Source organism: Balaenoptera acutorostrata, chromosome 4, assembly GCF_949987535.1.
Source record: "Balaenoptera acutorostrata chromosome 4, mBalAcu1.1, whole genome shotgun sequence".
NCBI classification, from domain to species: domain Eukaryota; kingdom Metazoa; phylum Chordata; class Mammalia; order Artiodactyla; family Balaenopteridae; genus Balaenoptera; species Balaenoptera acutorostrata.
Genome location: NC_080067.1, coordinates 34,231,108 through 34,259,057, shown reverse-complemented (window position 1 = coordinate 34,259,057; position 27,950 = coordinate 34,231,108). Strand labels below are relative to the sequence as shown.

Below are 27,950 nucleotides of genomic sequence, written 5' to 3'. Positions count from 1 at the left end.
TCAGGAAGTATGCTCGAGGATATACTTGACGATAAATTTGACAGCTAGCATGGTCTCTTTACAAGTTGACTTTATCTGAGATTCTGGGAGGAGAAAACCAAATTTGCCTTTATCTCGGGGCTCGAAGGCAAATGTGTGTTTGATGCCCAGGTTGTAAGCCCAGTCTAAAGAAGAACCTGATGTCGGGTCTGTAAAACATAAGCAATAAATATTTAATTAGAAACAAATGTTAATGTTTTTCTTGAAATGGAAATTCACTGGTGTAAAATTAGCAATAAAAATAATTTCATGTACAGTTAATTGCAGTAATGAATGGGAGTAGTGGTCTGCGTAGTATAGTGTCGAGTAAAAAATAATCATGGCTTTGGAATTCATCACACGTTTTAAATATGTGCTGCATTTTCAAAATTACATTTTGCTTGGATCATTTTGAGTCTAAATTGAGTTTGTCTTCTGGGTGCACATTGTTGTAGATGGAGTGGTCTGAGCAAGTGCAAGCAGTTGAGGAGACCAGCTGAGGAGGGGTCACTGGTCACTGAAAACCCACCAAGGAAAACTACACATACAAGCTATGCAAAATTACATTCTTTCTAGTAGTTCAGGTCTCTTTCCATTCATGTTGCTAGGATAAACTATTTTATAGTTAAAAGACCAAGAAAGTTTAAATCAATTATTTTAAGGATATATTTAATCCCCTAATCCAACTTTTCCATGTCAATTTTTGTGAAATTTTACTAAGAATGTTATTTGTTAAAAAGACGGAGAATATAAACATCTAGAGGTTATATACGGCTTATACAAGTGTATGTAAATACTGTAAAAGCATTTATGTATATTTTGATTTACATAATTGAAAAACTAATTTTTTTGTACATAAAATTACATATGTTTTAGGAGAAGTAATGAGTTTGATACAAACATTTTAGGTTTGAAAGATAAAAATTCAAAGCCATGATGAAGAAAGAGGGAAGGAATATTTTGGTAGAGAGAGACAGGGTTGGCTTTAAAATTATTCAACAAATATTTATTAAAACCTTTAATATGTGCAGTGCACTTTACTTGGCACTGTGGAGGGTGGGTGGTGCAAGGGTACAAAGATGAAGAAGATGCTACTGGTGTCTTTGGAACTTACAGTTGAGGGGAGAGAAGTCAGCTATGTAAATCAATAGAGATAGGGCAGAATATAAAAGTACCATAGGAAAGGTACAGTATCTTGTGAAGATTTAAAGGAAGAAAGCAATTATGCTTGGTGAGGAGGATGGCGTTTCATGCTCAATACCTGCTCAAATACCACCTTCATGATGGAGGTTGTATTTGGGGAGAGCCTTGAAGAAAGGCTAGTATTTTTCCAGATGGAGATTGAAGAAAAGCATTCTGGCCAGTGAACTACAAGGATGGAAAGCATGGAGGCATTTTTAGGGACCAGTGAGATACAGTTGGACTGGAAAATGGAGCAGTAAGAGTTTGTGGGCAAGGGCTTCCCTGGTGGCGCAGTGGTTAAAAATCTGCCTGCCAATGCAGGGGACATGGGTTCGAGCCCTGGTCTGGGAAGATCCCACATGCCGCGGAGCAACTAAGCCCGTGAGCCACAACTACTGAGCCTGCGCATCGCAATGCGAGAGGCCGCGACAGTGAGAGGCCCGCGCACCGCGATGAGGAGTGGCCCCCACTTGCCGCAACTAGAGAAAGCCCTCGCACAGAAACGAAGACCCAACACAGCCATAAATAAATAAATAATAAAATAATTAATTAAAAAAAGAGTTTGTGGGCAAAGCTCAGAAAACCTAATAAAAAAGGAAAGATGTTTTGTTTGGCAGCACTGGAAAGAGACCAGTTAGGAGGTATTGTGAAGTGAAAGCCTGAACTAGTGTAGAGTCACCACACTGGGGATAGAATAGGTGGGACTCTATGTAAGAAACTTTGGAATGGAAGAGTCACAGAATTTGATGAAAATGATTGAGATTTCAATCTGGGTAGCTGGAAAAAAATCCACATGTTATTAACAGAAACAGGAACTCAGAGAGAGTAGTGATGGGGAAAAGAAAGGGTAAAGGAAGGAAGAAAAAAGATGTTTAGCATCAGTCAGACAGGGGATGGGTGCTTTCTGCTAGGGATCTGGGCACTGGCGGCAGAACACTGCGTTGCTGTTTGGGCCGGAGCAGTCAGATGAGTACGGTCAGATGTCCAGCCTTGGCAGAATAGAAGAGTCATGTCCAGCCCTGGGAGAGAAGGCAGGGGGGACTCCATGGGCGGGGCTTGTGCAGGGTCCTTGAGGCAATAGTTGGTCTCTGTGTGCCTTTTCCCCTCAGTCCTGTGCACAGCACCTACCAAATACATAGTGTTTGACGCAGAAGGATATGTGAAGCCTCAGTCCTGCATTGAAACGTGAGTTGGGAGGGTGGGGAGGCTGATGAAAGCCAGGGGTCGCTGCCACCTTTCTCTGAATTACTGTGCTGTGGAGGAAGGAGCCTGGGAAAATGGATTTGAAAATTATTGGCAGAAGCATCACAGGTGAAACTGGCTTCCACACATTCAGGATTATTATGTCTTCTTGGTGGATTGATCCTTTTATCATTAATGTTCCTCTTTGTTTCTGGTAAATTTCTTTGTTCTGAAATTTACTTTATCTGATGTTTAATATAGCCACTCCTCTGATTAATGTTTGCATGGTGTATCTTTTTCCTAGCCTTTCAATTTCAACCTATGTTATATATGAAGTGAGTTTCTTGTAGCCAGTGTATTGTTGAATCATATTTTTCTTAATCCACTCTGCCAATCTCTGTCTTTTAATTAATATATTTAGGTAAATTATTGATATACCTTAAATCTGCCATCTTACTATTTGATTTTTGTTTGTTCCCTCTGTTTTTCATTCCTCCATTTCTCTTTTATTGCCTTATTATTGGTTACATGAACATTTTTAGGATTCCATTTTGATTTATTTATAATAATGTTTTTGAGTATATCAGTTTGTATAGTTTTCTTAGTGGTTGCTCTATGTATTACAATATACATACATGACTTATCACAGTCTACTGGTATCATTGTTTTATCATGTCAAGTAAGATATAGAAATCCTACTTGCATTTAGATTTTTTTCCCCTTCCCACTTTTAAAATACAGTTGTCTTGATTACTTCTCTACATATATTAAACATCACATCAGATGGAATTATACTTTTTGATTCAATCATCATGTGGAGAAAGATAGTCTATTTATCCTTCATTCATCCACCCATCCATTCATTATTCATTCATTCATTCCCTCATCTATTGTTTTTCCTTCCTTTCCACAGTTTCAAGCCTCTGTTACCATTTCTTTCTTATTTGGAGAGCTTTCCTTATAAAGGGTAGGTCTGTAGGTGACAAATTCTCTTAGTTTTCCTTTGTCTGAGAATATCTTTATTTCCTCTTCATTTCTGAAGGATATTTTTTGCTGAATATAGAATTAATGATTGATAGTTCTTTTAGCACTTGAAAAATGTTATCCCTTCCTTTTGGCCTTCCACATTTTCAAATGAGAATCTGCTGTCATTTGAATTGTTTTGCCCCCTCTAGATTGTTTCTCTCTCGTTGCTTCCAAGAGTTTTTACTTTGTCTTTAGTGTTCAGAACTTTAATTATGGTGTGGCTTGATGTGAGTTTCTTTGAACTTATTCTGTTTGTGGTACACTTGATTTCTTGAATATGTTGGTTTATGTCTTTAGGAAATTTGGGAAATTTCAGTCTTTATTTCTTCAAATATTTTTTTCCAGCACTATTCTCTTTCTCCTCTCCTTCTGAGACTTTGATGATATGAATGTTTGATCATTTGTTATTATGCCACAGGTCCCTTAGGCTTTGTTTATATATGTTTCCAATTTGTTTTCTCTCTTCAGACTGGATAAGTTCTATTGTTCTATCTTCAAGTTAACTGATTCTTCCCTCCATCATATTCATTCTGCTATTGATCCTCTCCAGTGAGTTTTTAAAATTTAAGTTACTGTGTTTTTCCGTTCTATAATTTCCATTTGCTTCCTTTTTATACCTTGCATTTCTTTGATAAGATTTTCTGTATTATCATTTGTTTCAAGGCTATCTGTAATTGCTTGTTGAAGCATTTTTATGATGACGATTTTGAAATTCTTGTCAGATAATTCCAACACCTAAATCATCTCAGTGTTGGCATCTGTCAATGTCTTTTCTCATTCAAGCTGTGCTTTTCTTTATTTTTGGCATAAGGGATTTTTGATTGTATCCTAGACACTTTGGCTATTATGTTAAATCTTAAATTTTAACGGAAATCTACTTTAGCAGGCAGTCACCCTGTTTAGGTTTAGCATGCAGGTCCTGGTCTTCTTTAGTGACTTCTAGTTCCAGTGTCAGTATAGTTTTCAGAGCCTTTGCATTGCTGTTTTCATCTAGTTGGTTCCCCTGGTGCTGCTGGGCTCCCACTGATCCCTGCAGGTAGCTGCTGCATGGATGGAAGGTGATTTCCTAGCTGGGCCACTGCGGCGCCTCTAGGTGGCAAATGCAGGCTCCAGCCTGTGAGGATAGAGAGTACTTCCCTGATGAGAAAGAAGCAGAAGGAAGAGGAGGGGCCTGAAGAGACAACCTTGTGGAATATCTGCGTAATACCTATTTTTGGGAAAATATCTGCTTTTAGAGGCAGTCAGCAGAGACAAAGTGGAAAAGAAGGCGGAGGAGGCAAACCAGGTGAGTTTGGTGTCAAGGAAGCCAGGGGAATGGCAAGAAGAAGGTATATCAACAAGGTCCAATGTTGCAGGGAGTTTGTGGAGCATGTGAGCTGAGATAGATATACTGGCTTTAGTGATCAAGAAGGCTGCCATTTTTAGCAAGAGTTGAGTTTAAGTTCATTAGTAAAAAAGAACATAAGAGTTCTCTAGCAATGGAGGTAGGGTAAATAGGAATTGTGTCTTGCATGATGATTTAGAGTGTGCTAGACATTTCAATAAATGTGGCCAGTTTCTAGCTGTACCAGCCCTCCATTTGCAGTTAAGTAAACTGCTATAATTTCAAAGAGTTAAAGAATATTGATATTTCATTTTGAAAAATTTACTTTATGAGAAATTTCTCATTAAGATTAATAGTGGTGATTGAGAATTTATGTAATTTGTGATTTTTCATAATTGTGTGATGTTATTGAGTGTAATACATTTTCTTTTATGATACCACTTTCTGTATCTTCAAAACCTTAAATTTGCAAGCAAAAACTATATTAAGACATAAAATAAATACAACACTGAAAGACTTGTACTTGTAAGAATATATTATTATACAACTTAATTTGTTGAACATGCTGCTTAGCCTTTTATTTATCTCCATCTGTACCCACTAAAATATGTGTATATATTTATAGAATATAATAACAATCACTTGCTAAACACCAGGCACCCTTCTAAGTGCTTTATGTATGCTAACTCATTTCATTAATTCCTGTCACAACCTTATGACTTAAGTACCAATTGCTGTTTTACAGAAGAGGAAGTTTTGGCACAGAGAGATTAAGCAATTTACTCAAAGACAACATAGCTAGATGTGTAAAATAGATAGGTGACAAGGATATACTGTATAGCACAGGGAATTATAGCCATTATCTTATAATAACCTAAAATAAACTATAATCTGCAAAAATACTGAATCACTATGTTGTACACCTGAAACTAATATAATATTGTAAATCAACTACACGTCAATTAAAAAAAAAAGATACGTAGCTAGTAAGTGGTTGAGTCAGGAATCAAACCCAAGCTGCATGTCTTCAGAGTTTGCATGACTAACCATTGTACTTACTACCTACCATATGTCAATCTATAGTCCTCTCAATAAAAAGTCTTAATTGAGTTCTACAAGATAATTTTTTTTGTTGTTAACATTTTCTTAAAATGTTGACAATAAGAAAAAAATTTCCTACTCCTTTCAAGGCACATTAAGTGCAAGGAACTGACTGTAATACAGTCAAAACAAGTCAAGGTAAAACTGAACTGACCTAACACTCTGGTTTCATCCCAGAAAAATCCACATAAAGTGACACTGGTGACTTAACTTCTATGTTTTAAAAAAAATATTATTGATCGGCATTAAACATACTAACACGCACTTTTATGTCAACAAGAGTGGAAATTCTATTTGAAGCAAGAGCTGAAGCTAGAGATGCATGGGCATGAACTGAAATATTTACTTTGCACTTCTGTTGCCCTCAGTATAATTTCAGCTTGAATGTCTTAGTGGATAGATAGTGGGTGTTGAGCTACAAATTCGGGGTCTTGATTTTCTCCTTTTCAAAATATAGAGTAGTAAAGAGTATAGAAAACAGTACAGAGTTGAGAAACAAGAGCAGAGCTAGCGATTTTGATGTGTGGGGAAGGGAACAAGAAAGGCACTTTGAAATTAACTTTTTATTTCATCGTGTGACTCATAGATGGATGATATTAATGATACAAGCTACTTGATTCCTATCAATTCAGTGAACTATTCTTGCTAACTAGGAACTATCTTCAGTTATTTCTAAGATGGTAAAGGATTGGCTATGCTGTCGATATGCAAATATAAGCATTTCACAATCTTTCAATATCAATTTTTGTGCCATCTAAATATCGCTGCTTCGTGGCCAAATAGTTGGTATACAATTTGACTCTGGTCTGGAATGCTGATTTTTGACCCTATTCTGCCCCTAAGTGATGAAATCTTTCTGTATCTCAATTTCATAGTCTATAAATGAGGGATTTAGCTTCTATCAGTGGTTCTCAACCCTCGTTTCATCTTAGAATCACTTTGACCACTTTAAAAAAATTCAAGTGCCTGGACCCCACCAGGGACTAATGGAATCTGAATCTCTGGGGATAAGACCTGATCATCTGCATATTTTAAAACCTCCTCAGATAATGCTAGTTGGAAGTCAGGCTTGAGAACCATGAATTAGATCATTTCCTAGGTTTCCTCCTGGTTTCAAATTTTATGGTTTTAACTTATTTGTTTATTAGGTTCAAATTGCAAACATATTTTTCTGGAGGTCAGAGATCTCTCCACAATTTGGGTTTTAAAAATGCTCCCTCAGTCCTTTTCTTCTGTCTCCATCAAATCAAAGAGAGAAAAATACTGGTAAATGTTAGATGCTTCCCCCAAATCCTGGAACTTGTTAAATGACAATTAGGATATTGGAATGACTAAACTTTAATTGTGGGGTGCTCCTATTTTCTTTTCTTACCAAGTCAAGTGCTTTGTTACTGCCTGCTTCTTGTGAATGTTTGATTAACATTTAATCAGGTGCTTTATTAAAGCAGTCACTCCTAAAAGTTTTGAACATCTATCAAGCTGCTGTAGCCCCATGTGGAAGAGACAATTCTTTCTAAATCTGAATTGCTTAAAAAACTTATAATAGGGGCTTCCCTGGTGGCGCATTGGTTGAGAGTCTGCCTGCCAATGCAGGGGGCACGGGTTCAAGCCCTGGTCTGGGAAGATCCCACATGCCGCGGAGCAACTAGGCCCGTGAGCCACAACTGCTGAGCCTGCACGTCTGGAGCTTGTGCTCCGCAACAAGAGAGGCCGTGATAGTGAGAGGCCCGCGCACCACGATGAAGAGTGGCCCCCACACACCGCAAGTCGAAAAAGCCCTCGCACAGAAACGAAGACCCAATGCAGCCAAAAATAAAATAATTAATTAATTAATTAATTAAAAGAAAAAAAAATTAAAAAAAAACTTCTAATATAATATAATAAAAGTTTAAAGTACTACTACACAGTTGTATAGAATAGTAATTCCTGTTTATCCTCCCATATTGAAAGTGACACATGATAGCAGGGAACTATGTTATCTTTGGTGATCTCCTCCTCCCAGTTAGAATGTAACTCTTTGAAAGTAGTCATTGTGTCTTCACTCTTCTCACCTATCTCTCAAAGCTCCAAGTGCTGGGCTATTAGGTGAGTGCTCCATAAATTCTTGCTTATTAAATAATTGCGATTCAATGCAAATGCATAGCTCTAATATGCTCATAATTTGCATATATATGCAAATATACATCATGTATATACATGCGTGCATATGTGTGTGTATATATGTATATATAAATATATATATATAAATATATAAATATATAAATATAAATATATATATATATTTATATATTTATATATATATATATAAAGTGAGAGTAATAATCCTTTAATGCCCTAGCTGCCATTTGCAAAGTTTTCTCCTGTTTGGAACCCTTTGTTCTTTGCTGCCAAGAAAATCTGTGTGTTTTTCCTCCTTATGATGTAGGAATTCCTCTTACATCATATCTGGGTGGCTTATCTGGCCCTGCTATTTCTCAATATCCACTAAGTAGGCTGCCATTTTAAACTGGTGTTCTAGTCTGTCCTTTGGTCCTTTACTTTGCTTACTTTTGTCCACTTATGTAGCTGGGTATATCATCTGTTTTGAAATCTTGTTGTCATCCACTTGTATGTGTAATGAATCCCTGGCCTGGCTATGTTGCAGCAGATCTCTCTGGATGCTGGTGATCGGCTGTGTCACTGTACTTTCTCTTCTGCCCTTTAAAGCACACAACTGGTTGATACGTGCTTGCTGATGAATGTTCTCTAGGAATGGAACTTGTCTGTTTTTTTAAGTCATTTTTCTAATTCCACCAAAGGAACCTCCAGTAAATAGGCTCTAGAAGTTGTTTGTGATGACTAAAGCATTTTCAAATTCCATAGCAATTGTTGAGGGTGTAGACTTCTAGTTACAGTTTATTCTTTCAGCTTGGATTAGGGAAGTGGTTTATGAGGTATGGCCAGGTAGAGTTATTGCCTGGAATCCACAGATGCACATATTTATTTTTTCAATCCATACGTTCTAAAAGTATCATGGAAATAATCATCTGTATTTGGTGGTGGTGAGTTGTTCTATGAAATGTTTAAAAGTTAAACAGCAGTCTTCATGCTAAAAATGTTGGATATCTTGGCTCTAGAGAGTGATACAGGCTAAATCAAGTCTAATTTTGTTGTGGTTTCAATCCACATTCACACCTTTTGGACAAGTCAGGACACCATTTTCTTTGACCAAGTTTATGAGAATTAATTCTGCTATTGTTCCATGCCCCGTGCTAGATATTGTATGATCTGAGAGGAGATCTGAAGTGTAAGCCTTGCTTTTGAGGAATTAAATTTTGTTAGGAAGTTAAGGTTTTGCAAGCAGTTTCATTGGAATTTCCTGTAAAGTTTGGGCCTAAGAACTTAAACTTGGAAATAGTTTGGAGAAAAGGCGAGTTTTACTAAAGAATTTTCAAACTAAGATCAGTGGGATCTGAGGAGAAATCGTCTCACTTCCCAGGGTCTGAATTAATGGTCTTTGGTGAAAACTAAATGAATTTCTTTCTATTGCTTGAAAATAGAAATCCCTAGTTATTTTAGCTGCAAAAACCAAATGGGAAAGCAGTCTGCGCAGTGGTCAAGATCACGGACCTTGGTTTTGTTAAAACCTGGGACTGAATCCCAGTTAAGCTAGTTGCGAGTACTGCACACCTCATGGAACATTGTGAGGAGTAACTGAGATTGTGAAAATCAAGGGCTGAGGACAGTGCCTGACTTGTAAGAAGTCTGTGTCAATAATTAAAAAATGCAAAGACAAAGAAAGTTTAAAAAGAGTGAAGATTAAGAAGTGGTGCTGAGACACTAAAGCAAAAGCAGCAGAACTAGGACCTTGTGACCTCCTTTCTTAATCCACCGTATAGATTTCGGTTGAACACAGTAGGAAGAGGCTGGTGAGAGGGACAGGAGACTGGCTTTACACGAGCAGAGTGGCTGAAACTGTTGGCCTACCCGTTCCCCCCAGAAGCTAGGGAAAAGACTGTGCTGGCATAGGGACAAGGCCAAGGAAGAAAGAGTTGAGTCAGAGTTAAATGGTTAAAAAAAAAAAGAATTGACTCTGCCCCAGTTAATTCTTGTTAGTTCCTGTGAGGATAAAATGGTGGTGGTAGTGGTGGTAGAGAATAGGATGGTGAAAGAATTAAACTGTAAATTTGTCTTGATGTAATTACTTCTGTTGACCTTGTAGCCTTGTAAAAGTTCAGTATAATTTGTTTCTAGAAAAATCTTATCCCCCCCCAAAAGGGTGGAATCTGTCTCCTAGATTCACGTATAATTCAGAATCTCCTGTTAAAACCGAAGTTTAAATTAGCAGTTCCAAGATGTTCTAATCCTAACTTATAAATTCTATAACTTTCTTTAATGTCTCTAAAAGAGAATTAGGGAAAGTGACACAATAAATAATAGGAAAAACGTACAAATGGTTGATGCTGTTGGACCACAGGTGTGGAGTGGGTTCATACTGAGTTGATAGGACATCAGTGCCAATCTTTGCAACTTTGGCCTGGAGAGAAAGGGAAGTAGGAGTGGGATAACCAGATACCATGTGAATCCCGTTAATTCACTGGAGATTAAAAAAAGTCGATTTTACTGGTTATTTGGCAGTTGAAGATCAAAATAAAATAAATGATTGAGTGAGAAATTTATTTTCAGTAAGATATACATACTGTCATCGTGAGGCCTTCTAAATATGAAATCAGTTATGCACAGTAATATCATAGCTCGTGTTTCTACCCTTTCTTCATACTCACTCTTCTTTCCTCTCTCCCTCCCTCCTTTTCTTCCTTTTGACTTCTGACCTTCCTTCTAAAAAAACATATTCTTTCTTTTTCCTCTCAGGTTTTTTTTTTTGGCTTCAGATATTTGTCTCTCTCAAAGTCAGTTTCTCCCACGTTCCTCCTTCCTTGGTCTTCATAGGTTCCACACCACCATATGTCTTTCTCCACATATGAATTTAGTATGCCAAGGGAAGAAAGGTGCTTGACTCCTTTTTAAAGTACTTCTGTTTAAATTAGAGTTTTTCTTCTTGAGTGGCAGCTTATGACCTTTAATACACAATAGTGTTTTGTGCTATGGGAATGATTATTGGAATTCATTTTAATGGAGTATAGTCACTAACGTTTTTGTACTCTAGTGAAGATTTTGTTTAGTCTACATGTGTAATGTATATAACCAAAAAGTAAGTTTTTTTCTTAATCAGTTTCGTTGCTGTGTAAGAACACTTACTTTACTCAAAATGGTTTGTTTTGTATATTTTTATTTCTTAATCCATAATACCATTTTCCTAAGGGTAGATTGAATTGCATTGCTGTACCTTTGCATAAATTAATAAAACTCATGGGTTCAGATTCTCAACTAGATTGATTAAATAAATGGCTCTATGGGCCACATATTGCTTGTATATTTGTTGTATATAAACAGAAAGTTTTAATGACTGGTTCAAATCTTTGCTCCCACTCAGAATTGAATGCTGAAAACAGTTGACTCAAGTCAGAAAGGCAATTGTAACCTCTAAAAAATTAAAAAAAAATTATGTGAAGCAGTATTTGAATCACAGCTTTTATTTCTTCTAGAGCAATTAAAAATATCCCTCATACGCAGAAGTTTTTTTTGTTTTTAAAGCTAACATGATCAAATTCATTTTCATAGAAAGGAAAAGAATGCTTAGCGGATCATAGTTTTGGAGAGAGTGTTTTTAGTGCAGAAGCTTCACAATCATTCAAAATTTCTTTCCTTGGTTAATAAAAGAATTAATGTAATTTCCAAGTTGATCAGGAGGATAAAAATACAATTATTCTCCTTAAATCTGGTGTCTCGGTGACAGGAATAGCAGATGTCTTTGCTATTGTCTTAGGCTTTTGCTGTGTATGGTTTTATGTTATGACCCATGGTAAATATTTAACTAGGCAACATCTGTGTAGTAATGGAATTCTACTCTGGTAGCCTAGACCTTTCTTCATACTGGCTTTATCTTAGAATCATATCAAAAGATTCTATTATCTATGTACTTTTATCACATGAAAAATTAACCTAAGGTTATGGTTTTAACTCTAAGGTAGACTTCATTAGTTCTCTTCTTTGGTATTCAAATGTGAAATGTTTTCAAGATAACCCAGGTTGTTAATGATGAACAGACTGAAAGTCAATGGTGGTGTCAGTGCATAAACCACAGGCTTTTCCTACATACCAGTTCCTCCTGGTTAGGTGGCAGTTCTGATGTATATCCGTAGGGAAACAATAGCATCTGGGAGTAGGAATGGAAGGTAAGGTAAGCCTTGATTGATTTTCGGTGGCTTCGAATGAAGTCAGTGACAGCTTTGGTCTCTTTCTCGGACTCTGGTGCAGGGCCCCGATAGATCTCCCAACATGGGTCCTTGGTGTGAGGGAAAGCTGCAGAGGACATGGAGGGATGAGATCAGAATCTGCCCCCCCATCAGTACAGCCCTTACTTCTTTTGACAGGGATTCACAAAATGTTTTTAACATTTTAGTCTCCCAGGTTTACAGGGCTGCCTCAGTGTCCCAGCAGACTAACCTTGTATGCATAACTCAAGAGTGTAACAGACTTAGCCCACTTGAATATTCTTATTCTTAGCCTTGTTTATTTTTCCTCCATTTCCCAGGGTCACAGGAATAACTCAGCAGAAGCAGCCCAGGGCCTGGAGTCAGTTCCAGTTCAGCCTCAGCTCTAACTCATTGGAGACTGCTGTAAATTACCTCCTCTGAGCCTGAGTTTCTTTAACCTGTTTCAGTAGGCAGCTTTCACTTAGGGATATGTGCTATTATCATATTCATTATGGTAGAATAGAATTACATGCTGAGGTGGTATTTTCAACAAAGTTAGGTAAAGAAGAAATTTATGAATTGGGATAGTGGCAATTCCTCTTTGAATGTATGTGATGATAAAGTAATATTTGTGTAGCAGCTGCAGCATCATCTGATGTAGCAGGCCTCTGCTTATCATTGCTTTTCCCTGCAACCTTTTCACTTTCTTTGCCCCAGATGTTTCTTTTCACTACACATCTGAAGAACTACCTATATGTTGGTTCTAACCACTGGTATTTCTCAAATTTTATCAGATCAGGAAGAGGAGGGACCTGAGATCTCTGTTCAGATTATCAGAATTTCTGGATTGTGCCTGATTTTTAGTAAGCTAGATATATTAAGTAAGAGATTGTTTGATAAACAGTCCTACCTCCTACTTCCACCCATTCAACAAAACATTCATAATACTTCTATGGTAGTGATGATTATCTTTCATTTTTTAGATTAGAAAATTAACACTTAGGGAATACCTATCTTTACTGAATAAGTAGGTAGTTTAACTAAATTCGGTGTCTAAACACTCTTTAGAGCTATTTCCCTTGAGATCTTGTCTGCTACTCACAGTTCCCTGAGACATTAAAGTTCCTGTTGAGGTCAGTTCCAATGCATTTGGAACGTTGGTTCTTGGAACGATTTTTTCTCCACGTGCGGTCCTGCAGTACTGAATGATAGAAGTGTTTACACAAGCTCAGTTAGCATTTTTCAATTTGATCATTTCACATTCTCCCTGCAGGTGTCTACAGCTTTATTTGAAATTTATCTAGTTAACCTGAGACCCATTATATAAAGAAAAAAAATATTTTTCTTATAACTGGTAATATTTTCAGAAGCGTTTTTTTGTATTAATAGTCTAAGGCCTTGATAAAAAATTCAGTTAGTTTTAAAAACTGTTGATTAGTTTTGAGTATTAAAAAATGATCAATGTTGTTCTGATATTACCTGTAATTTGAATTTTAGCTTCATTACATCTTTCACCATTTATAGATTCAGAAATAATACAGGTCAAATTGTGATTGTTGGAGCATAATTTTCAGAAAATAACTTTTTGTGATAGTATCTGTCTGAAATCTCAAAATCAATCTTATTTAGCAACAGCAGGGTATAAAGAATTCTCTTAAAAGACAGATATCTGTGTCACTCTTTTATTTATTTTTTGATACAATTATTCCACTGCAGATTCTGTCCCAAATTGATGGAATACAATGACTTTTGTTTTGAAGTCAGTATGTTCAGAATGTCTCTAAATGACTTTTATTCTTAGCTAGAAATACTTTTGCCATATTGTATAATATACATTTCCTTTATATTTACTGCTTTATTTCATTTTTCTGCATTACTAGCTTCTAGCAGCAGAAATTTCATATTATTTCAAGAACTCCTGTGTAACCAGGAAATCATGCTTTCCTTAGTTGAAACTGAGTTTTTAAAAATATACTTTTCTGAACTGGAATTGATTAACCAAACCTTAAACTTAATGCATAACACTCAATGTGCATGAAAGTCAGTAAATAATATATTACCTAAATGCAAACAAGAGACTACAGAGCAGTACCTGTCTCCATGACCAAATATATCCATCAACACTGAACACAGGAAGAACATAAAAATTCATTCGGTCCAGGAGTTTGGTCATAATTTTGTTTTTACCGTAAGTTTTGGTTGCCTGCAGGGGTAGGAAAAAATTAAGCTATTGGTATAAAGTTTAGCTACCATGTGGAAAGCTGTGGTTATAGTTGTAATGACTACCACTCCTTAAGTCCATTTGCCCAAGGTCACATGATTTCAAACGTATTTCCCCTAAATTGCATAAAGATAAATAACCCATATAGATGACAGAAAAAAATGACACTTATTCAGACTAGTGAAATTAATTGAACTAAATATTCTTTAAAGGATCATTTAATTCTCAAGACTTGTAGCATTCCAAATGTAGCATGCAAGATACGTTTCATAGAAAGAATAGAAGCCAAGTGAAAAATTAGTGGTACAACTTGTTTTAAATAGATTCTTTTCCTCACATCTTTTGGTAAATATATATTGAATTTGTAAGCATAGGAATATGTAAATATTGGGGAGGATTCATGAATTAATTATAAGTAGGATTAAAGAAAAAACACTTTGTTAATAAAAAAATTAGAGCATTTAGATTAACCAATCAACTTGTTTTCTCACATCAGATGGAAATTTCTCTAATTATCTGGACTCTCTATGGCTACCTAAAATCTCTCATTATTCTTGGAAAATGTCTTCCAGGTATATCTGTACTGGAGCCAAGATATTTCTTGTAGCCCTATCTTGTGTGTTCCTTTATGGCTGAAGTCAGCGAGCTTATTACTTAAGTAAGCTGAGCTCTCGGCCCTCAGCTGGAAGAACTAAAACAACTGCAGGGATAAATGAGTTCTACCGGCAGATTCATTCCTAGTGAAAAGTATCCTCGCCCTGAAAGCAGCTGTGATGTCATATTCCAGCGGCATGATGTATGCAAAAGCTGGCAGAGAAGAGGAAGTTAAAAGATAGTAGGAGTCAGAATACAATAGAAATGGAGTGAGAAGAACAACAAACTTATAAACTGGATTTACTTTTTTAAAAAAGTGAGTTATTTTTCACTTGGAAAGGAAACTTAAGGATGAAAATTCCAAATGTGTGCATAGCCAATTCAATATCTAAACAGGACCTAATGTTCTGTACTTCAAACTCACTGAAGAAAGGCCAAGTTTGTAGGTTGTAATATAAAGATAGTTTCAGATTTCCCATACTTAACTATAGGAAAAACCAGATTGTAGCCAAAAATTGTTTTTTAGTTTTTTTTTTTTTTTTTTTTAAAGAGCAGGTGATATACAAGCTGGGTTTTTTTTTTAAAAATTAATTAATTAATTAATTTAAACACTATTTTATTTATTTATGGCTGTGTTGGGTCTTCGTTCCTGTGCGAGGGCTTTCTCTAGTTGCGGCAAGCGGGGGCCACTCTTCATCGCGGTGCGCGGGCCTCTCATTATCGCGGCCTCTCTTGTTGCGGAGCACAGGCTCCAGACGCGCAGGCTCAGTAGTTGTGGCTCACGGGCCCAGTTGCTCCGTGGCATGTGGGATCCTCCCAGACCAGGGCTCGAACCCGTGTCCCCTGCATTGGCAGGCAGATTCTCAACCACTGCGCCACCAGGGAAGCCCCTGTTTTTTAGTTTTATAAACTGTCAGCTGGAGTTCAAGAAGTTTAAAGGAAGGTGTCAATTTTATAAAAACCTCAACGATGAGTAAAATCCAGAGCGTTTATTTCCTGACAGCACCAAATGTGGGCTCTTCTTGTTAAGAGGAACTGCACTCATTTGTAAAGGGGTGTTGCCACTCAGTGAAGTGATGGAGACTTGACAATCAAAGGAGAATTGTGTGAATGTTCCAATTGATTTACCTGATAGACAAACCACTGGCAGAATGCTGGGGAGATCCATTCTTGTGCATGAATGCCACAATCCATAAAAATAGCCTTTCTTCTTTCATCCTTTTCCCCAATCTTTTAAAAAATAAATTTGAGATATTATTTTACATGAACTTACACACTGATCTCTTGTTGTCCAAATACTCATTCATAGTCTCAGAGCAATTCTTTCACCTGTCTTCTGTTGAATGAGTAACTGTGTATGCACATATTTTTCTCAGGGAGGACCATGGCATGTATCCTTAAAATACATAATTCGTAATCTATTTCATAGTATATTTTTCAAAAAATTTTCTTAGTGTCAAGAGTTGCTTTTAGGGTTTAAAGAAATCACAGTCTATTGTTTTCCTTATTTTATTGCTAATATCCTTTGACCTGAGAAAAAGATTATAAAGTTGCTTCTGTTTCTGCCAGTTCCTTTTATTTTTCTTACTTCATAAACATGATGTTTAGCCTGGAGTGGAAAAGATTTTTGTAGTTGTGTTTGCAGTGGGGAGGAGGGATAGTGGCTGGATATTTGAAGAACTGTCATTTTAGAGAATTTAGATTTGTTTTGAGTGGCTGGAGAGCATGAATGGATGGGAAATCAGGGTAAGGAAGGGCTTCTCAGTTATTAAGGGGATGCTTTAGGGAGCAATGTCTTTGGATGTATAAAAATCCAGCAGCAGCTGAATGGCAGTTGTCAGCTCGGTCAGAGAAGGAATTCCCTATCAACACAGAGTTGAAATGCCTCACTTACTGTACTGAGATCCTATGATTATATGATTCTTAAATTTCTTTTCTTCCTGACATTTAGTCATTAGTTTCACTGAATTTTAATGGATGGAAAACTGTTTTATACACCAGGGACATCATAACCTCTTGTTATAAAGATATGGGATAAGAAACTTGTCTGGCTTTGTCCACTGTGTCTGTCAGGTGGTTTATTCAGGGACTTTCTTGGTTCTACCTAAAACCACCTGGCACTTCTATTCTTGAATGGATGTCTAGAGCTTATATGTTCTTCAAAGAAATAAGACTTTTTATTGTCTAAAAATTAGCTAGTTGCGTCACAAAGTAACTCTTACATTCATATTTTTCAACAATAGTAAGAATCTAGTTCTTAAGTTACCTTTACCTTGAGAACATACAGTGGATTATCTTCAACAGTAGTTCCAATTTTAATACGAGAGACCATTTTAGGATGCTTATGTACCATTTTTTCAGTCCAAGCAACAATCTTAAGAACAAAAACAATTTTGAGAGATTAGAATAAAAGAAAACTAAAAGACAACAAATGTTGAGGGTGACGTTTTTCTTTTTGGAAGTTCAGGCATTTTGTACTATACCTTGTCCCTGTTATTGTATTTTGCATAGCTGTGCCTGCCTGGGATATCTTCTTTGACATCAAACTGTTTCTCAGCCTCTTCTTGTACATCGTGAATCAAGATTCTGTTTGACAGGGGGAATGATAAAATACACATTTACTGGAGAAAGAAAAGCAGTTGTCTTTCATTTGCAGAAATTTTCTCTTCCTTCATCTCTATCTTAGATCAAGTTTACCCTGTTTCTTCATTATTCTGTAACCATGTCTTTTAGATGTGTCACGTGTCTGGCTTCCAATCTTCCCATTTATCTAGAGCTGTGCTGTTCTTGCTGATTGACTGATCTGAGTGTAGAGGAAGAACATAAATGAGGTATACTCTTAATTAGAGTTTATTTAGCACATGAGACCAAGTACTGCTTATGAATATTGATTCCCATTAACATCACTGACAAGCACATTATTATGCATATTATATCTAACTCACTGTATGCTTGGCTTTTGACTTAGGATGAATCTGGGATTTCTGAGAAAAAAATTATGACAACAAATTTGGAATCAGGTGGGGCATGTTGCACTAAAACTCACATGAAGTCTGAGAAGTTTGGAAGTTATATTCTGAGTTGTCTCTACAGACATAATTAATTGTCTTAATCTCTAAAGAGGGTATGTGGCTTTTGCTCCACCTGCATTAATAGAAGTAGAGGAACCAGGGAAAAGAGAGATTTTATGGTCTCAGAGGTTGATTTGTAGCATACGACAGTATTAATTAGTCACAGGAAGCTCGTATCTAAGAATATTTTTAGACTTACACATATCAATTTAGCTCTTGTGATAACAGCAGCAAAAGAAAATCGTGTGAGCTGAAATACGACCTTTCCACAAATGCAGCTGCATGAAGACATCAGAATGGTAACAGATTGTTGCTGATAAGGACTAGAAATTAAGCCTAAGGCTGGAAATTAAGAACTATGGCCAGATGTTATTTTCATGAGCCCTTCCACTAACCAGCAGCCAGGTTTAAGTAGATGAAACCAAATTACTTTCTCTCAAATATTATTTTAGCACTCCAAGATTTGCTTAATTTGTTAAAAATTGTTCCTAAATATAGGTGAAAGGATAAATAATTATCCCTGAGGATTTAATGATAGAAATGGCTGTTTATTGAGTCTTATGTACCAGGCTCTCTGTTCAGCATGTTATTTACATTTTTCACTTAATCTTTACATCAACACTCTTAATTGGATACTATTATAACTCTCATTTTTATAGAGGTTAGGTAGATTTCCAACATGGATATAACTAAAATACAGAAGTTGGGATTTGAACTTAGAGATGTATGACTTCAGTACTCTAGCTAAACCGTATACAGCAATGCCTCCATCACAAGGAGTGAAATCCCTGGGTATTGCTGTCAGATCTATAGTCTTCTTAGTCTACTGAGGCTTGTGCAGAGTTTGTCCAGTTGACCAGCTCTCCAGGAAGCCTGAGTCCCAAGATCAGGGAGCTGGTAAGTTCAGAGAAGAGGCAAAATGAATCCTATGTTGATAATTTCAAGACTCCCTCCTTCTGCTGCTTTTAGAGAGTAAAAAAGAAGGAATGGAGATTACTTTGGCAATATGTGGTCTTTTGTGGGTACATATAAATTTTAGGATTATTTGTTCTATTTCTGTGAAAAATGTCATGGGTATTTTGATAGGGATTGCATTAAATCTGTAGATTGATTTGAGTAGTATGGCCATTTTAACAATATTAATTCTTCTAATCCAGGAGCATGGGATTTGTATCATCTTCAGTTTCCTTCATCAGTGTTTTATAGTTTTCATAATATAGGTCTTTCACCTCCTTGGTTAAGTTTATTCTCTGGTATTTTATTCTTTTTGATGTGATTTTAAACAGAATTTTTTTTTTTTTTTACTTTCTCTCTCTGATAGTTCATTATTAGTGTATAGAAAAGCAACAGATTTTTACATGTTAATCTTGTATCCTGCAACTTTGTTGAATTCATTTATTAGTTCTAATAGTTTTTGGATAGAGACTTTAGGGTTTTCTATGTAAAGTATCTTGTCATCTGCAAATAGTGATAATTTTACCTCTTCCCTTCCACTTTGGATGACTTTTATTTCTTACTCTTGTCTGATTGCTGTGGCTAGGACTTCCAATACTATGTTAAATAGAAGTGGCAAGAGTGGACATCTGTGTCTTGTTCCTCAATTTAGAGGAAGGGCTTTCAGCTTTTCACCTAGCTTGAACCCAAGCTTGGATTTGTAATAAATGGCTTTTATGTTGAGATATAGTCCCTCTGTGCCCACTTTGATGAGAGGTTTTATCATGAATGGATGTTGAATTTTGTCAGATGCTTTTTTTGCATCTATTGAGATGATCATGTGATTTTTTATCCTTCCTTTTGTTAATGTGGTATATCATATTGATTGATTTGTGAATATTGAACCATCCTTGCATCCCTGGAATAAATCCCACTTGATCATGGTGTATGATTCTTTTTATATAATCCTTGTTGGATTCAGTTAGCTGGAGGTATCACTGTCTCTGACTTCAGACTATACTACAAAGCTACAGTAATCAAAACAGTAGAGTACTGGCACAAAAACAGACACATAGATCAATAGAACAGAATAGAGACCCCAGGAATAAATATGTGTACCTGTGGTCATTAATCTATGACAAAGGAGGGAAGAATATATGATAGAGAAAAGACATTCTTGTCTCTTCAGTAAGTGGTGCTGGGAAAACAGGGCAGCTACATCTAAAATAGTGAGATTAGAACATTTCCTCACTCTATATACAAAAATAAACGCAAAATGGATTAATGATCTAAATATAAGACCTGAAACCATAAAACTCCTACAAGAGAACATAAGAAGAACAGTCGTTGACATAAATTGTAGCAATATTTTTTTGGATCTGTCTCCTTAAGTAAAAGAAATAGAAGCAAAAATAAACAAATGGGACCTAATTAAACTTAAAACCTTTTGCACAGCAAAGGAAACCATCAAGAAAACAAAAAGACAACCTACTGAATGGGAGAAAATATTTGCAAATTATATGACTGACAATTTGGGTATTTGGTTAATACCCAAAATGTATAAACAACTCATACAACTCAATTATAAACTAAAAAAACAACCCAATCAGAAATTGGACAGAAGACCTGAAAAGACATTTTTTCAAAGAAGACATGTGGATGGCTAACAGGCACATGAAAAAGATGCTCAACATTGCTAGTTATTAGAGAAATGCAAATCAAAACAACGAGATATCATCTCACACTTGTCAGAATGGCCATCATCAGAAAGTCTGCAAATAACAAATGTTGGCGAGGATGTGGAGGAAAGGAAACCCTTGTACACTGTTGATGGGAATGTAAATTGGTGCAGCCCCGCTATGGAAAACAGTATGGAGGTTCCTCAAAAAACTGAAAATAAAACTACCATATGATCCAGCAATTCCACTCCTGGGTATATATCCAGAAAAAACAAAAACACTAATTTGAAAAGATACATGCACCCGAATGTTCATAGCAGCAGTATTTACAATAGCCAAGATATGGAAGCAACCCAGGTGTCCATCAACAGACAAATGGATAAAGAATACGTGGTGTGTGTGTGTGTGTGTGTGTGTGTGTTATGTTATAGTTTTGCTTTTAGGAATTTTGTTTGGATTCTAAAAGTAATAAATGCCCATTGAAAATAATTTAGCAAAATATGGAAAAGTTGAAGGAAGAAAATAGAAGTCACTCTTAATTCTAGCATTCTATGCTAAATTTTCTATGTTAAAGCCTTTTTCTGGTGTGACTACTTTTAAAACTGTATAGAAAAGGCTTGTGTGTCTGTTTTTCAGGTCAGCTAGGAAGGACACTTTTATTTGGGGATCTAAGTAAATGAATTTGGGTATCTGGCCACAGAACACTTAATTGTATCATTTGAGTTTTACTATTATATTAGTTGTTGTTTCCTGAATTACCTTTCATTAACAACTCTTTATTTTCTAATTTTAACTTTTGATCAAAGAAGAGATAATCTAAAATGTATCTAAAATACGAATATCTAAAATGTAGAAAAATTAGTAAAACACTAGGGTTTTCAACTGTTGGCTCTAAATATGGTGTCTGTCCTTTAAGGCTCAGTCCAAGGGATGTGCATTCTTTTAGACATTATTGGACCAGTCTGTTCAGGTTTGTTAGTATACACATATTATTTGTTTTTTAGGCTTGGCCTTTTGTGATTTTGTAAGAGTGTAAAGGGAAAGAAAGGGAGCAAATATGCTACTTTAAAATAAAATCTGTCTTGGTAATTTAATTTTTTGAAAATTAAAAAAAATATCACACAGATGCTTTAAACTGAATAGTGGTTTATATGCACTGTCTAATGAAGGGTGTCTTAGTAAATCATTGTGTCAAGCCAACCTCTTAATGTGGTTTTATTCTGACTGGTGTCTGGTCCAACCAGATGTTTCTGTTCTTAGAACCTTCTTCTGTTACTGACTGACACCAAGTAACACATGTAATTAATATGCAGATAAAATTATCTATATAATTAGTACTTAGAGACAAGATTTTAAATAGTTCTTGTCTGCACAGATCACTTTACATATTTATATTTCTGAGGAAGGTAACTATCTAATTATGTGGCTTTCTCACAACTGTGGCTAATTTGGACCAATTTCTAGAAATCATCTCCTAATTAGATAAAACTAGTTTTTATAGGTAGTTTAACACTTTGGTTCTTGATGTAGATAGCAAGGAAGTATTTGGCATAAGACAAAGTGAAAACCACACTATTCATGAGGATCTGGATTTAGACCTCTGTTTGAGTCAGAATTGTTCCAGGCTAGGAGAGGACCAAAGAGGAGAAAGGGCTTTTGTGAGTTATTTGATATAATGGAAAGATGGCAGCCCCCTGCCTGGGTGTCTTCTGTGACAGTGATTTATTCCACTATCGACACTCAGTGTTGAGCAACTAGCTGCTTGTCTACATTACCAGGATATTAAGGAAACATACTGCTTCATTTTTACCCTGCTGTTCAAACCAAATTATACAAAGTTTGCCAACTAAAATATATTTTAGCTTGGGCTAGATACTTTGTAAGAATTAGTTGATCATAGGAATCTGGGTCAGGTTTATATTAATGAAGTAAAGTGAAGATTGTAATAATCGAGGCACACATTTGAAAAGTCTGGCTGTGAAGTGATTCAAGAGACACAATCACCAGGGAGTATATAGGGTAGAGGGGTGATTTCTTTTAGATGAAAGAATCAAGACGTCATAGCGACCTTAGCAAAAGCATACAGTCCATAATGCACTACTAATGTCTGTGATTTGGAGGTATATTTATAAAGTGTCTACTTCTAATTTTAATGACACAATTTATAAAATCATAGAAAAACACATATCAATATATTAATTAAAAAGGTTTAAATGCTGGTATAAATGAATTTTGAGTATGTTCTCCCCATATATTAACTTCTACATTTGTTTTACAGCCCTCTTGAAACAACAACAAAAACAAAGACAGTGATAAAAACAATCACACATAATAGCCTGTGACTTTAAGCCATTAAACCACAGACAGGAATATTTTTTGTTTACTTGTCTATGTATGTGTTTCCTTCATTTCAATAGTATTTATATTTACTAGGAATATTGAAGCAATAAAATAAATACAATCAAGTCATGATGAGCTGCAATAAATCCTGCTCTGTAATATGACATTATAGGATCTTTGTCTGAGCCAGAAGTAGAAGGCCTTTTGAGTTACAGCACTAAGTTAGGTAGCAGAGGCATGAAATAGCAAGTCAAAAAGAAAGAACTGGTGTTTAGCAGTTTTGAGTGGTGGGGGTCTTAATAAAGGGGACTACTGGAATGACAAGGGCTGGGGGAGTACAGGATCCCTCAGTACATCAAATTGCTAAATATTTTAAAGTATAAAAACACATTTTGTTTTCTATATTGTATGTCGATTTGTGATATTCATCTCTAGGCTCCCTTCTTATTTGTTGCCCCAGGGCCCAGACTGCGTGTGCATGACCCATGGTTAGTGCTAAGTTCCAATTTCCTTTTATTTCTCTGTGGGACCACAGCGACTCATTTCTGCATCTTTGCCCATTCGAGAATTCTCTCCTCTTAGATTTGTCTTATTTTACTGCATTGTTTTTGCTTTCTCTGAGGAAGAATTTCTTTCATAAAGAATTATTTATTTATTATGTATTTTACATTCCTGCATCTCTGACTCAAGGATGAACATTGTTAGGGTCTCTTTTTATGTATCAGGAGAATTCAAATACAAGAATGTGGTACTGGTAGTCATCAGTAGTGCTGAGCTCTGGGTTGATTACCTGGCAGGGGTGACGAGTGTGACCAAACCATCCATGCCTGCTCACGTGCACTCTGTCCTTACAAGGGGCTGAGTTTTAGAGATGGCAGATATCGTAATTGTCGTTCTTGCAGATCATAGCAAACATAAGATAGAAGTTGAGTGGCCAAGTTTGAGCTCATCACTTTTATAAGCAGGCCTCCTTAGTCTGTTTGGAAGTAATTACAAATTTTATCTCATAGATAGAGCTTTCATTTTGGGGGGCCCAATTTAAAAATTACACTTGCCTTTCAATTTCAAGACTCCAAGACTTTGAGTCTCTAGCACATTTGAATATTTGCATAGGACTTACTCATAGTGCATTTTATTTTGATCCAAGACAGCCTGACTGGACTGGAATTCCTTTTCACTAATTCAGAGATCCACTGTCATGTTAGCAGCTACACGGTGGGTGATGTCTGGATACCAGAAGTCAAGCTGTGCAGATGAGTTCAGTGTTAGTCGCAGTTGTTTATTTGCTCACCCAACACATATTTATTAAGAAATGACTATCTGTCATACATAATGAAAGGAATTTGAGGTTCAACGTGACTGAAGTATGGACTCTTCTCTTAATAAACCTATGAGATTTTTGCAAATATATTTAAGAACTGCTGAATATTAGGGAGTGGGAAAAGAACTATTGTACCGATCACTTTTTTAGGACATAGTATGTACAGTTGCGAAAAGAATGAGCAGCTTTTGGTTAATCTGTTTGCTTCTGCCATCTTGGGGTCATTTGGAGTTGTTTCACAATTGATTTAACCACAGCATCTGCCTCTAATTGGGAATGTGGATTAACATATGACATCACCCTCCCCTGCCCCTGCTCCTGAGTCAGGCCTTAGAACCAGATGTCCCTGTAAACTCTGGAATTCCTGGAAGGTTTGTGTCCAATGAAAGCATAGTCTTTAGCCATGTCATTTTTCTAGCCGTATGTCCTTGGGCAAATTACTAAAACTCTTTGAGTTTCAGTCCTCGCCCCTAAAAAAGGGGCTAACAGTCCTCCACTGGGAGTGTTGTGAAGACTGTGAAACAGCTGTGACATGTGGGCCATGCAGGCATTTAGCAACTGCTGATTCCCTTCTCTTTATCTTCCTCTAGCTGAGACTTTCAGAAATTTGGTGAATGGGACTATAAAGATAGCATTCAGATTAAAGTAATTTAAGAAGATTCCAATTCGTGTTCTTCAAAATCATACTCAATTGTGAAACCCAACGAAGTATAATTTCCCAACCTTGGAAATGTAGAGAAAGTGCTCACTTTCTAACCATCATGCCAAGCTTGTGGGCGTGTCTAAATCTACCTGGCTATTTTGTGATTGACTCCCTCTCTACCTCTAGGTCAATCAGTTATGTGCCAATAGGGGGCTGCAGTGAACCAACCAATGCTTATTGGCTTATTTGGATCAGGAAGCTACAGCCTGAATTAGACATGTGAGAGATGTAACGTGTTATGTAAAGGTAGGGCCATCTAATCACAATAGCAATCTCTCTGTTCCAGCGGGTAATGTAGTACAAGAGTTAGGGCTCAGTGAACCTTCATGAGCGTTTACTAAGCACCAGGCCCAGAGCTGGGTGCCAGGGTTGTAGAGGTTAATAAAAGAGAAGCAAGAAGTTTAGTGTGGGAGACAGAGCCGTATATGCACTTCCAACATGCTGACCAATGCCAGAGGCAAGCACAAGTGTTCTAGGAGCACGACAGGCAACCCGAACTGGGTCATGAGAGTTGATGAACAGAGAAGGACTTCCTCCAGGAGATACTGCCTGAGCTGGGTCTTGAAGAATAAATAGCAGTGAGCCAAGTAAAGAGGGAAGTGCATTCCTCCTGAGAAAAGGTGTGTAGGGCCAAAGTGGGCGAGTTTTTGGTGTTTATGGTGCTTGAAGGGTGAGAAAGAGGGTGGAGTGCAGAGGTTGGAGACTATGAAGCGCTTGGAATAGCACCCCGATCCCAACAGAAGATGCTTCTACGGTGCTTATTACGGCCAGGCCCACTTCTGAGCATTACCCAAATATTAGCTCATTTAGTCTTTACAGCAACGTTAGAAAGTAGGTGTGATTGTTATCCCCACTTTACAGAGGAGGAAATTGAGTCCCAGAGAGGTTAAGTAACTTGTCTAAGGACACAGAGCTAGGGTAGAGCTGGGGTTTGAACCTCTGAAGACCATGCTCTTTCCAGACTAGGCTGCCTCTCACTGAAAAGCTTCAAGTGGAGGAATGCAGTTGTCCGGCTTTAGAGACAGCAAGCAGGGTGCCATGTGGACTTGGCTTTGTGGGAGGCAGGGCTAGACCCCTGAGCACGAGACAAATTGTAACTGTCTATCGAAATTGTCCCTGTAAGAGGTAGGGCAGACGTGAATTTGGCAGTGACAGAGGAACGAAGAGGAGAGGATGGATTTGAAAACCATTTGGGAATTAGTACAGGCAGAACTTTGGGTTGATTTGGTGTGGAAATAAGGGGGTATCTGACTAGATCTCAGATTCCATTCTGGCTTTCAATTTGATATTCATCTCGGTCATTTAATTTACTGTCTTTGAACTTAAGTTATTCTGTTTTCAACAAGTTACATTTTGACACTGACACTGAAAGTCTGAGGGAGAATTTGAAACGATGTATGTAAGGTGGCTGGCACAGTGTGTCTTGTGCATAGGAGCAACTGAATAACTGAGAAAATGATAACTTCAGCCCATTGGATTTTAAAAGACTGATCTAACTTTAGGAGTTCTCTTTCGCAATGGACCCGCTCTTAGAAAGGGTCACATCTTGATATTATCAACCAGTGCATTGCTGTTATCAGTTAACCAGTACCTTGATGTTATCATAATTTTGACAGAAATTACGCCACTGGTACAGATCAGTGTGGCAGTGAGGAGAGTGGCAGGCAAGGCACTACCAGCAGGGAGGGAGAAGAGGCCATGATAAAGGTGTCAGGAACGTCTCCCTATTTCACACTTTCACCTAGAAAAAGCTGTTGTTTGCAAAGCTTTTGGGTGGGAAAACAGAAGTGGTAATTTGGGGGAAAATAAATAAAAACAAGGGAAGTACTGGCAACTGGCTGAATTATCCAAGTAGCTCCTGTCACTTCCCCCTATCTTTGTCTTTGGTAGCTCCGTGGGCATTGAAAATAAAAGACAAAAGAAGCAGGTTTTAGGGAACAGAAAGAAAAGATTTAAAAAACCCTTCTATTTGCTTTACCTGGTTGGTTTTGGCCAAGTCCTTTATGATGTTTGCTTGTTTTTCATCCTGGGGCTTCACACGGAGCACCTTCTCCCTTTAAGAATACAAAAGATGAAACATGTAAACTATAAAGAAGCGTTTCATAATCCTCTTCCCACATGGAGTCTGGAACGCAGGGCGGCAAGATTCACCTGTCAAAGCGGACAGGAGCATTTGCAAGGGTGACAGCGATCAAACCAGAGGCAGGATGAACCTCGCGGTTCTTCTTTGCCTGTCCCAAGCCCCTCTGCCAGTTTTATGCCTCAGCTCTTATCTGGAGGAGCAGCTCATTTCCTCTTAGGGTTCTGGTGGACGAAATGCCCCCACCCCATATTTTCTAGTTGGGGAGGGGAGTAGGGTGGCAACACTAATACTAATTGCCCATTTTGTGACAGGTGAATTCCATGCTACTCATATACCTTTTACAACTGGGAATACCCATTTTACAGATGAGATGAGAGGCAAATTCTTTGTTTAGCAAATAACTTGCCCAAGGAAGCAGAGTTAGTATGATGAGATTTGAACCCAGTTCTTTGTTCTAAAATACAACTCTACCATATGCTTGAATTGAAGAATGGAAGGAATCGGTTTAAATTTGTACTTGGAACATGATATGAATTTGGGTATCTGGCCACAGAACCTTGATGGGTGGTCCCTAATAGCAAAACTTTTTTTTTTTAACATCTTTATTGGAGTATAATTGCTTTACAATGGTGTGTTAGTTTCTGCTTTAAAACAAAGTGAATCAGCTATACATATATCCCCATATCTCTTCCCTCTTGCGTCTCCCTCCCTTCCATCCTCCCTATCCCATCCCTCTAAAACATGTTTTTGAAGCTACATTGTAAATTGTTAAAATAAGAACTTTTGATTACAAATTATTTTGAATATACTAAAAATACTGTAAGTAGTCTGGAAAACATTGATATGTTCACTGTCTAGATTTTATACTTTTGCCAT

General features: G+C 37.0%; 1 protein-coding gene across 1 annotated transcript; it reads right to left on the bottom strand.

Moving 5' to 3' along the window:
- CPA3 (carboxypeptidase A3) lies at positions 1-27,950 on the bottom strand. The gene is given in 13 exon segments (XM_007188172.2): positions 1-188; positions 10,264-10,294; positions 10,296-10,349; positions 12,033-12,235; positions 13,232-13,322; positions 14,222-14,332; positions 16,073-16,174; positions 17,217-17,318; positions 17,428-17,530; positions 24,088-24,212; positions 26,970-27,045; positions 27,143-27,237; positions 27,942-27,950. Coding segments are annotated over 13 exon segments (1,290 nt in total).